The sequence below is a fragment of the Schistocerca americana genome, chromosome 9 (genome assembly GCF_021461395.2).
Source record: "Schistocerca americana isolate TAMUIC-IGC-003095 chromosome 9, iqSchAmer2.1, whole genome shotgun sequence".
Lineage (NCBI taxonomy): Eukaryota > Metazoa > Arthropoda > Insecta > Orthoptera > Acrididae > Schistocerca > Schistocerca americana.
Genome location: NC_060127.1, coordinates 105,845,325 through 105,858,395, shown reverse-complemented (window position 1 = coordinate 105,858,395; position 13,071 = coordinate 105,845,325). Strand labels below are relative to the sequence as shown.

The 13,071-nt window shown below is 40.4% G+C and overlaps 1 protein-coding gene across 1 annotated transcript in view; it reads left to right on the top strand.

The window, feature by feature from the left end:
• Positions 1–13,071, top strand: part of LOC124550707 (beta-1,4-glucuronyltransferase 1-like) — an 87,832-nt gene that overhangs the window by 6,663 nt on the left and 68,098 nt on the right. Inside the window, exon 2 of the mRNA XM_047125429.1 lies at positions 7,547–7,773. Coding sequence (XP_046981385.1) covers positions 7,612–7,773 — 162 coding nt within the window. The 5' untranslated portion in view covers positions 7,547–7,611. The remainder of the gene's footprint in view (positions 1–7,546; positions 7,774–13,071) is intronic.

Below are 13,071 nucleotides of genomic sequence, written 5' to 3'. Positions count from 1 at the left end.
CAGGATGTTCTTGAGTTCACACCACATATAATTCTTACTGCACGTTTTTGTGCCCGGAAAACTTTAGCTTGGCTTGATGAATTACCCCAGAAAATAATCCCATATGACATTATGGAATGAAAGTAAGCATAGTATGCCAGCTTTTTCATTTTTATATCCCCTATGTCTGACAAAATTCGCATTGCAAACAGAGATTTGTTAAGACGCTTCAGCAGTTCTGTGGTGTGCTCCTCCCAGTTGAATTTATTATCAAGCTGTAATCCCAAGAATTTAACACCGTCCACTTCTTCTATCTTCTTGTCATCATATGTTAGACATATACTCTTGGGACACCCCTTACAAGTTCTGAACTGCATGTAGTGTGTTTTTTCAAAGTTTAGTGACAAAGAATTGGCTAGGAACCAGTGATTAATGTCTACAAATATTTTATTGGCTGATCTTTCTAAGACTACACTTGATTTGCTATTTATTGCAATGTTTGTATCATCAGCAAACAAAACAAACTTGGCATCTGGTAATGTTACTGATGAAAGGTCATTGATATACACAAGAAAAAGTAAGGGCCCCAAAATGGAACCTTGTGGGACCCCACATGTAATTAGTTCCCAGTTGGATGATGCCTGATAGCTTGATACATGTCTCTTTCCTAATAACACCCTTTGTTTCCTGCCAGAGATATAAGATTTGAACCATTTTGCAGCATTTCCTGTTACACTATAATATTCTAGTTTACTTAAAAGGATATTGTGATTTACACAGTCAAATGCCTTTGACAGATCACAAAATATACCAGTTGCCTGCAATTTTTTGTCTAATGAATTAAGTACATTTTCACTGTAAGTGTAGATAGCCTTCTCAATATCAGAACCTTTTAGAAATCCAAACTGTGACTTTGACAGTATGTTATTTGAGATAAGATGGTTATAAAGACGACTGTACATTACTTTTTCGAAAATTTTTGAGAATGCTGCCAACAGTGAAATTGGACGGAAATTTGATGCTATTTCTTTATCTCCCTTCTTAAACAGTGGCTTAACTTCAGCATATTTCAGCCATTCGGGAAATATTCCACTGATAAACGACTGGTTACACAGATAGCTTAATATGTTACTTAGCTCAGAATCACATTCTTTAATTAACTTTGTTGATATTTCATCATACCCACTAGATGTTTTTGATTTTAAAGATTTTATGATGGACATTATTTCTGTTGGGGTAGTGAGGGTCAAATTCATATTATGGAAGTTACTTGAAATGTCTGGTCTAAGGTAATCCATAGCAGCATCTACCGAACCTGACAACCCCATCTTTTCAGTAACAGTTATAAAATGTTTGTTAAAAAGTTCTGCAACACTATGCACATCTGTCACCAATGCATCATTTACTCTTAATGCTATTAGTTCCTCTTCATGTCTGGTTCTACCGGTCTCCTCCTTCACTATATCCCATATTGTCTTTATTTTGTTATCTGATATGACTATCTTTTCCTTGTAATATATTTGCTTTGACATCCGTATTACAGTCTTTAATATTTTGCAGTATTTCTTATAATGTGCTATAGCATCAACATTGGAAATGTTTCGGATTGACAGATACAGTTTTCTTTTTGTTTTACAAGATACCCCTATTCCTCGAGTAATCCATGGCTTCTTTGTAGACTTTGCTCTAACCTTGGTAAGTTTTGGGGGAAAGCAGTGTTCAAATAAGGTAAGCACTTTATTAGCAAAAATGTTATATTTTTCATTCATGCCATGAGCACTGTAAACATCAGTCCAGTGAATGTCTCTGAGGAGTGTCCTAAAATAATCAATTTTTGGCTTACTGATTACCCTCTTGAGCTCAGATTTAACAGATTTTATATCCTGTTCAGTATTAACATTTAACAGAAGGAACTGCATGTCATGGTCTGAGAGGCCATTGACTATTGGTTTTGTAATATAATTTTGTTCATTTGACTTTTCTATAAAGATATTATCAATGGCTGTTTGTGAGCAAGTGGTTATCCTAGTGGGGAACTTTACTGTGGGAATTAAGTTGAATGATAGTGTTACTAACTCAAATAGGTTCTTATTGGGAGAGTCTTTAAGGAAATCTACATTGAAATCACCAGCAACCACTATTTCTTTGTTTTTGGTTGTTAAATGGGCCAGTACAGCTTCAAGGTGGTTTACAAACAGATTAAAGTTACCTGCAGGTGCTCGATATACACTTAATATTATGAAAGATTTTTTGTGAAAATCTAATTCTGTTGCACATGCTTCCATATGCTGTTCTAGGCAAAATTTATGAATGTCTATGTTCTTAAATTTATGACAGTTCCTGATGAATGTGGCAACTCCTCCTTTCTCCATTTCTGATCTACAATAGTGAGATGCTAACCTAAACCCTGTAACACTTAAAAGTTCTATACCAGTGGTCACATGATGTTCAGAGAGGCAGATTATGTCAGCTGGGTTTGAAGACTCTAATTCATCTATGCAGATAGTTAATTCATTAATTTTATTTCTCAGTCCTCGAATATTTTGATGCAATAAAGATAGCTGACATTTCACATTGACTGACTTACAATTGGATGGAGTTAAAATATCTGCTGACAGTTGAAAATTCTTAACCAATGGCTGTTTATGTTGATGTAATAAGCTGGAATTATGTTTTTTGATTTCTTTCTCAAACTGAAGGTTTGTCTCAGTTCTAACCTCTCTTAAAATTTGTTTTCTTTCTGTCCTCCCTACCCTAAAAAAGGGTCTTTTCTGAATCCTATAACCACTGGTATTTTACCACTCATGACAGTGCCTCCCCCCTTTAACTTTCCTGCTATTTCCCCAGCCAATTTACCCTTCCCCTTCCTGTTGAGGTGAAGGCCATGCCTAGTATAATCCCACCTACTGACAGAATCAACATGAACCACACCAATGTGTGACCCCGCACCCGACATGAGCAGCCGTTCCAGCTCCAAATTAACTCTCTTGACAGAAGAGTTCAAATGAGGTCGGTCATGGCGCCCAAGAACAGATACAAACTCAACACTGGTATGCCTCGATGCTGATGCAATCTTCGCCAGGTCACACTCTATGCTGTACCCAGGATCTCTGTCAATACTGTTACCTGCCCCACCCACTATAACCACGGTGTCTTCCTTAGTGAAATCTTTGCAAAGTGATCCTAAATCCTCTGTCACCTGCTCCAGACCAGCACTAGGTTTAAAAAAATTGGTGACCTGGTATTCTGATCCTAGTTCATCCTGCAAGAGTTGGCCAACACCTCTTCCATGGGAACTACCTAACAACAACACTTTCTTTCTCTTTACTGATTTCCCTACATTCTTACTTTTCAATTTGCTGCTGAAAGTTTGTTGTGCCCTGTCTACACCTGTAACTGCTTGAGGCTCACCAGCTTCTAACTGAAGCAACAGGTCAAATCTATTTTCCACATTCACCATAAAGCTGTCAGACAAAGTTCTAGGCCTGTTCCTCCTGTTGCCTGTTGCCACTTCCCACCTCTCTTTACCCTTCTCCCTCCTTAACCTGTCAAGATCTCCCCTGGCCTTGTCTAACTCAGCCTGAAGGGCAGCAATTTTCCCCTCCTGTTCCAGTATCTTCCTATCTCTACTACAAATCCTACAAAACCACTGATGAGTCTCATTTACTTCCCCTATTCCCACGCCACTACAGTCACCCACATGGAAAAAACTACAGCACCCATCACACCAAAGCCCCGACCTAACAATTCTACGGCAAGTCAAGCACTTTTCACTCATGATAAACGTAATAATTTATTAAGAATAAGTCAGTTAAATTACAGATAAACACGAAAATATGGTTACACAAATTTGGCCTATACGCAACTGTGTGTAAACAAAAACAAAAGTGCAAAGTTTCTGAAACAACAAGTTAAACTTTACGCTACTTTCCGGAAATGCTAGTTAAATAATGAAGAGGTACGCTAAGTTAAATTGCTGGAGAGAGCAAGGAACAACTAAACGAAATTCTATAGATTTGCTGCAGCAGAACGTAAACAGAAAATACGACTGTACGGTCTTTTCGCGTTTTCTGCTATATTACGTAATGAGAAATGAAACCTTTAATGGTACACTTAAACGGCACACTAATACACTTATTTACCACGTAATCAGTACTAATCTATGTGTTTTATAATCTAAAATAACTTATCTTTACGAGAACACCAAACCTCGCGCTAGTCGCTTGGCTGCAGGGCTGCAGGGCTGCAGGGTTGACAAGCATGTAGTGCCTTCGCCTGCTAATAGTGGGCAATGGTAGTGCTAAACAGATATGCATACATTCAAATCGCAGGCTTCATTTGAGGCGATGTAAACTGAAGTGTTCGATACCACTTTCTCTTGTATGTTTGTATTTCTCGGTATTGCCTGCTTCATTTGAACTGTAAAGTCAACTGAAGAGTCCGATACTTTTTTTTTTAGTTCGACATGTTGATGACGTCATGGCTAAAAGCAGACGGGTGGTATTCCATGCTTCAGTTATAACTAATTTTCGCTGCATTATAACCCCTGTCGGAGTACCCTCAATTTTTTTTTTTTTTTTTTTTTTTTTTTTTTTTTTTTTTTTTTTTTTTTTTTAGAAAAAAAGCACTGGGTATGAGCCTTGCGCTCACTTCAGTCTGTTTGGAAAACTGACTCCAGGCCCATAGACATGCAACTATGCCTTATGCACATCTTCATGGCCACCTCTCAGTCTGATTGAAAAACTGAGTCAGCATCAAATGAGATGTTGAGCTCAGGAGACAGACAAGTCATTACCATCACTTTCTGTAGATCTTGACACAGGGATTTCTTGCAAAACCATTATATTGTGATCATGTTTTATAATGACACAGGGTGTTATTGTTGTCCCCTTTCATTACTAACCACTACCCTTGAGTCCTTTAAATAATCTTTATTTCTATAGTATGCATTACATACAAAGAACACCTTAGCTGCCTTTTTGAACAGATGTATTTTAGTAATATTTCTCATCTTCATACTCAGTTTATTACACAATTTTATTTCCAGGTAGAGCATTCTATTTTGAATTTTCTGTTTGTTTTTCTTTGGTAATGTTAGTCGAAACTGGCTCTTGTTCCATGATTATGTGTAGAACTATTATTGAAATTCTTAGTAATGTTTTCCCTGGTTTATACAACAGGATAGTAGATGTACTCTTTTGGTGCGCTAAGAATACCTAGCTTTTTACATAGTTCTTTACAGTGGATAAGACTACTACTCGTGGTTATTACAATATTATGAAAAGGATTGTTGCTACTCACCATATAGCAGAGGTGCTGACTTCAGATAGGCACAGCAAAAAGACTGTCACAAAATGAGCTTTCAGCCAACAAAGCCAGCCTACAAGCAGCAGCACCTCAACCTTCATTAGTCATTGTCCTTACCCATCTGGTCCCTTCCCTGTTCCCATTCATGCACTACACAGCCCTCTGTTCCACCAACACACCCAGTCTTTTTACTTATCTCCTCCTTCGCACCCCCACACCCCCTCTTTCCCCCCTCTCCACCTACCTGCCCTTCCCTCTCTCCACCACGTCCCTGCGTGCTCCCACTAGCATCACTGTACTGTTTTTGTTTCCAGAGCTCTCGGGTGTGCAGCCAGATGCGATACTTGAAGTCCCACGATATTTCGGCGAATAACCTTTCCACCATCATCAGGTGGTTATGATGGACTGGTCTGTCTGCTCATTGTCAGGGTTATTTATGTCCGTCAGTCGGGCTTTGATTCCCTGTACCGACAGTCCGATTGCGACCGCCGAACTTCCTGTTGCGGCCGCTGACATTCCGTTTGTGAGCGCCGACCCTTCGATTGCGGCCGCTGACAATCCGTTTGCGGGCGCCAACCCAGGTATGCGCCCACCCCGGCGTTGCGCTGGGTGGTGGAAGATGCAGAATGCCGTCATAGAAGGGTCTTGTGTTGGCTTGTGGCGTGACTCCTTGATGGAGTTAAGTAATGGTTGCCGTGCCTTGCTAAGTTGAAAACCTGTGTCTCGGTTTATGAGATTGTCCGTTACGTGAATTTCAATGGCCTTCTTGAAGACGCTGTCCCAGTAGAAACTGGTAGGGGCCAGAATCTTGGTGTCTTCGTATTTCGCATTGTGTCCAGTTTCCAAGCAGTGTTTTGCCAGTGCTGATTTGGTGGGCTGGACTAGGCGCGTGTGGCATTGGTGTTCTTTGCAGCGGTCTTCGACTGTTCAGATTGTTTGACCGATGTAGGATTTGCTGCAACCACATGGAATATTATATATGCCCACTTTCTTGAAGCCAAATCCGTCTTTCACTGTCCCCAGTAGGGCCCGTATCTTAGATGGTGGTCGGAAGACCGTGTCAATTTTGTGTTGTTTTTGCAGTCTCTCAATTTTTGATGTCGCGTTGCCTGGGTAGAGAGGCAAGGATTGTTTTCTCATCTATAGACTGTTCTTCATCTGGGTTTCTGGAGTGTTTCCGTCATCTGAGGGCTGCCTGAATCTGTCGTTTGCTGTATCTGTTCTTGTGAAACACATTTTCTAGATGTTTGAGTTCTTTGTGCAGACTTTCTTCGTCCGATATCGAGTATGCCCTATGAACCAGTGTGCTGAGCATCCCGTTGAGTTGTGCAGGATGGTGGTAACTCGAGACATGTAGATGTAGGTCCATATGTGTAGGCTTAATGTCAATTTATTACATACTGCCCAATCGTAAACATCCTTGGGGGTTTCATTTGCTTTCTCTAATAGCAATTCTGGTGTTTTATCATTGTCTATGATGTTGCTGTCATCACCAAAGAGAACTTTTCCCCCACATCTTATACTGCCAGAGAAGACACACACACACACACACACACACACACACACACACACACACACACACACACACAGAGACAGACAGACTGACAGACAGACAGAGAGAGAGAGAGAAAATGAATTGTATCCATACACTGTCCTGAGACGTACCTGTGTTTATTTGTTCTTGTCTGACAATTTTTTCACTAATAATTTATCATCAGCAGACATATTAACAATCTGTCTTTTCATACTGTTTTCCAGGTAAGACTGTAACCACTCATCTACTATTCCTCTTACACCTAGAGCTTCTACCTCGTTTGGTGGTATTTTATGGTCAGAAGTGTCAAAATGCTTGAAAAAGTCTAAGGATGCACCTGTAACACAGTCATCTTTGCCAAGTGCTTCAAGAACCTCTTCAGTGAATTGTAAAGTGGATGATACTATACTTGTCCCACTTCAGAAACCAAACTGTCCTTTTTTTTAAAAAAAAGCTATATTTATACGTCTAACTCATTAGTCTTTCGTGGAAAAATACTGGAACTAACGGGATCGCTATTGTATATTTGTCAGTGGAGCTTGTGGGCTGCCTGTGCGTGCCTTCAGAACAGAGACAGGAACATCACCTACACTTGCTGACTCCTTGTTTTTTACTTTCTGTATTGTCTTCCTGACTTCAGCCTCTGTTATAGGAAGTGTATTTGTTGTGCTTGTTGTCTATGTCACTGTGGGTGCTACAATATTTTCCATCCCTGTTTTGTTTCAGGTGTGTTCAGTAGTGTACCAGTAATTGGCACTGTAAGATGAGGTGATAAGAGGCGCTGTGGCAGGATGCACCACTTGCTCTGGGGGAAGGTGGTGCTGCTGCTGGTGGGCGTGGTGGCAGTGCTGCAGGTGGTGCACCTGGTGCTGCTGAGCCGGCTCGAGTCGCGCCACCGCCGCCAGCCTGCCACGGGCCACGCCGAGCCCCTCCTGGTCGCCGCCGGCACTCAGGTAATTCCGTGTTCGAGAGCATCCCGAAGACGTCAGCCACCTGCCGTTTCTTATAAGTCGTACTTAACGAGATACCTCAAACACGGTGACCTCTTCTGTGTTGACTGGCGAGGAAAACATTGCGCTTTCCTCGTAGGACATCCTGAAAGTTGCGGATCGAGGCTGTCGAGTAGATGTAGTATTTCTTGACCTCCGAAAAGCTTTTGACTCGGTACCGCATATATGCTTATTACCGAAAATATGAGTCTGTGGAGTATTGAGCAAAATTTGTGACTGGAGTTGAATTCTTGGTGGGGCAGCCACAGTTTTTTGTTTTGGGTAGAATCATTGACGGCAGTAGAAATAACTTCAGATGTGCCCTAGGGAATTGAGTTGGGGTCATTGCTGTTGTGTATTAATGATTTTGCAGACAATACTGACAGTAACCTTAGCATTTACATGTATGATGCAGTTATGTGTAATGAAGTATTGTTTGAAAACTGCTGCACAAATACTTAGTCAGATCTAGGTAAGTTTCCAGAGTGGCGCAAACATTGGCTACTTGCCTCAAATGTTCAGTTATGTAAAATTGTTCACGACACGAAATACCAATGAGTTACAGTTGTAATCAGTGACTTCACAGAAATGCCTATGCAGGACTCTTGGTAGGGGTACAAAAAGGGACACTTGTGTAGGCTGAGTTATATGTAAAGCGGGTGCCACACTTTAATTTATTAGGGATGCTTGGTGATAGACACAAACTACCCCAAAAAGCCAAGTTGCAAAATTTCAAGTACCGTATTTAAGTTATGAATCAAAGAATATATTAAAGCCACCATGTACTGGCACCATAGGGATTGCGGGGACAACATTAGACTAATTAGAGTGATTTGAACATCCATTCTTCCCCTACAAACTGGTGCTATGCTTTTCAGTGGTTTTGGAGAGTAGGGATGTAGACATTTCTTGTTGATATTTGGATAATTCCTGTGTTTCTACCTATAGCACTTGTAAAACATACATAAGTGTAATGTGTTCCTCTACTGTTGTGTTTAGTTTGACTTTTTATTTTAGTTTGATTTATTTTTATTTATTTTCTTTTTCAGTGGGTCGTATTTGTGACAACTCACCATGGTGTTGAACATTTCAGTAAAGTTCACATTCTCCTGGGCACACAGTGCGATATAAGTCTTGTAATAACATTATATATTTAAAAATTCAAGTCCGTTGCTGCAATTGAAGTTCTGTATTGCGATGGAACTATTTCGGCTACGGTTGCCGTTTTCAAGCTATGTCTAGTTATTCGTGACTTCAGTATCACATTAGTGGCTGGTATCACTTATTAAATTGCTGTCTATGGTATTGTGAGAAACCGTAGGACTGCAAAAGGAGATGTCACTGAATGCACCCCACTAATACTTATCACAGTTCGAGAAAAACCGCTCGCATGCCACCGGTCCAGCTAGATGTCCAAATGCAAGCTACTTAGCACAGGTAGCTGCTTTAGGCAATAATTTTGTATTTATTTATTTCCTTCCAACATGCATGAGCTTAACTTAAAACATTATACATACAATTCTTTCATGCACAGATTAATAGCACAACACTTCTGATTTAAAGTGTTCATACTCATGCATGTCAATGAAGCTCTCATTGAGTTAAGTGATTAATATTGAAATAAGAGCTAATTTAGTTAATATTACATTTTAGACTAGTGCATTTACTACTTCGCTAGGTTATATATTGAAGGTTTCACTTCTCCGAACATATTTAGATAGAAAAGGAAGTATTTTGTAAAGGCTGATAGTTGTTAGTTTTGTTTACATTTAAGGTGTAAATTTTGGAAGAGTGTAGATCTTTAGTTTTTTTACTAGACTTAGCGGTTGAAAGTTAAATTAATTCGTGTCCATCATACAGAGTTTAGTTAGCTAATTAGAACTTTCAAAAGTAAGTTTTAAAGTTTTTTTAAGTTAGGGTTTAGTTACGTATTAGTACAGGCTATGAAACTTCAGAGATCTTGCATCAAGTTATTCTCTGCTTTTGCATAAATTTTTCTATCAAATCATGTGTGACAAATGTGGTGGTTGTCGTAGAAATCTGAAGGAGGGGGTGTTCTGTGAAGACTGTAGGTTATGGTTTCATTGGGGCGAATGTAGAAGTGAGGAAATGTGTGTAGATAATGAGGCTTTCCATGGCAATGTAGGTTATGTTGAAAGGGCAGAAAAATTGCAGAACAGGAGGCAAAGATTTGTGCCCTTATGGCTGAATTAGAAAATGCAAATTTGGAATTATGTAGTATAAGGAAAGAAAAAGAGATCGCATGCTGGGAAAAAGTAGCAAGCAAAGGGCAAGAAAGAGAAATTGTTGAAAAAACTTGAGACATTCTATTAGTAAATCCGTTTGGCTTGAAACTTCCTGGCAGATTAAAACTGTGTGCCGGGCAGAGACTCAAACTCAGTACCTTTGCCTTTTGCAGGAAAGTGCTCTACTATCTGAGCTACCCAAGCATGACTCACGACCTGCCCTCACAGCTTCAATTCTGCCAGTACGTCTCCTACCTTCCATACTTCACAGAAGCTCTTCCATGAATCTTGCAGAACTAGCACTCCTGGAAGAAAGGATATTGCAGAGACATGGCTTAGCCACAGCCTTGGGGATGTTTCCAGAATGAGATTTTCACTCTGCAGTGGAGTGTGCACTGATATGAAACTTCCTGGCAGATTAAAACTGTGTGCCAGACCGAGACTTAAACTCTGGTCCTTTGCCTTTCGCGGGCAAGTGCTTTACCATCTGAGCCACCGAAGCACGAATCATGACCTGCCCTGACAGTATAAATTCTGGCAGTACCTCATCTCCTACCTTCCAAACTTCACAGAAGCTCTTTTGCAAGCCTTGCAGAACTAGCACTCCTGGAAGAAAGGATATTAAGGAGATATAGCTTAGCCACAGCCTTGGGAATGTTTCTAGAATGTGATTTTTCACTCTGCAGCAGAGTGTGCACTGATATGATACTTCCTCGTAGATTAAAACTGTATGCCAGACCGAGACTTGAACTCGGGCCCTTTGGCTTACTATCTGAAGTAGTGGAGGAAGGGCCTCATCCAGATGTAGCTGAATGGATGTTGAAGCAGAATATTAGCTTAAAGAAAAAAAAGACAGGCCAGGATGAAATCAGAATAGGAAAAAGAGAATTCTGCTTGTAGGTAGCAGTCGTGGAAGGGGTGTAGCCCAGCAGCTTCAGGAGAAATTAAGTGAAGGGTACCAGGTCACAAGTTTTGTAAAACTTTCACCTGGCATGTAGGGACTTTGAGAAGGAAAATCAGGTAATCACAGTTGGGGGAGCAGGAAACAGCCTGGCTATGAATCCAAGATATAGTATTAGGAGTGATCTGGACAAAGTAGGAGCAGAAACTGGGCTCACAAATGTGGGGTTTGTGGAGGTCTTTCAGTGCCTTGATTTGCCCTGGTAAACTCTGCTATAAGGTACGTTAACACTGAGCTGAATATTGTGCTCCAGACACCAGCAAAATCTCACATGAGTGTTGTTCCAGTTGATGCCATTGATAGGTGGGGACACACTACACATGGCCTGCACTTAAATAGGAAGGGAAAAGATAAGTTAGCTTCTCTGTTAGCAGATACTGTAAGGGGAACCACAGGCACACAAGGGATGACCCCGGGGTTAATGGGACCAGCCAGACAGGTTTCTTAGTTAAAACCAAAATCCAGACAGGCAATAATCTAGAAAAATAGAATAAAAGAGGCTTCATGTACAGTAAAGAGGGATAAAGCTAAGGTTATTATCAATTTACTTCAGAGTTGTGGGAACTAACTCAGAGGCAGAAAGATTGCGTGCTGGCTGTCGAGATGGATTTCTGGAGACGGAGTTGCGGATACTCCAGACTTGACTATATTAGGAATGATAGGATCAGAGAGGTTATGAATGTCAAAAGCACAATCCTAGACTACATAGAAAGGAAGCACCTACTCTGGTATGATCACTTACAAAAGATGGCCAAAACGGGTATGGCAGAAGAAAGCGACGTAGACCTGCGAGGTGCTCTCAACATGACGATACACCTGCCCACAAAATTGTCTTTCCAATGAGGAAATTGAGGAATTTGCACTAGGAAGTGGTGGAACATCACCCTATTCCCCAGATTTGGCTCCCTCGGACTTCATCTATTTTCAAGACTGAAGAAATTCCTCACAGGTCAGCACTTTTTGACCAGTCAAGAAATCATTGTGGCTGTAGAGGGGTACTTTGCAGTACTTCCTCCAGGGATAATGGCATTGGAACACTGCTGGGTACTGGAGGAGAACATGTTTAAAAATAAAACTGCTTTGAAAGCACAAATTGTTGTTTTTCCTATCAGACCAAGAACTTTCCAGACCGTCCTTGTACATACTATCTACTCAGGAATCCACTTGTGGAGCAGAGCTTGTCAATTAGAAATTATTTTGATTTTTTAAAACTTCTATTATCTGCAGAAAGTGGCCAAACATTTTTACGGTTGCATTCTTTGCTCCTTTCTGTGCAAAAGTAAGTTGTGAGTATTCTTGTTGGAATTGCTATGTTCATTAGTATTATATTATGTAGTATGCTACCAAGTGGCAGGTCCTCATCTTCGTATGGAGAATTTCTGAAGCCAGTGTCCCCTGTGTTCAGCTTCTTCCTACAGTCTTTTGCATCTCCTTCTATCTTTCATGTCATCCAGATGTTGAATTCTTCCCTTCAATGTATGAGCCCTTCATATCTAAGTATGAGTCCAATCCAGTTGACATTCCTCTGAAGAATTATAGTCAGAATAGTTTTCTTCTCTCCTACTCTTCACAGCATGTCATCTTTTGTCACCTGATCTGTCCACTTGATCTTCTGTATTCTTCTCGAACACCACATTTCAAAATTTTCTATGTTTTTTTGTCCTCTTTTCTCATGGTCTACATCTCTGCTCCTTGCAGTGAAATGTGCTAGAGGCAGCACTTCACCAGTTTCTTCATTAATTCCAAGCTCAAGTTATTGGTCAGCAGGGTATTCTTCTTGTTGATTGTGGCTTTGACCACGGTGAACGCTGCCTGAATTTCATTTGCGTAGAGAGGATCCATTGTCAGCAGGCTTGCCAAGTACTTGTACTGGATCACATCCTCCAGTTCTCAACTGTTAACAGTTATCCTCAAAGATTTCTCCCTCATTGATGTCCACATCACTTTTGAGTTCCTGAGGCTGATAATATTCTTTATGTCTACTATTATTTTTAAATTGTGTCAGAACCTTCAAAAAAGTTCTATAAATGCTTACATTCTTTGTGATTCTGGTGT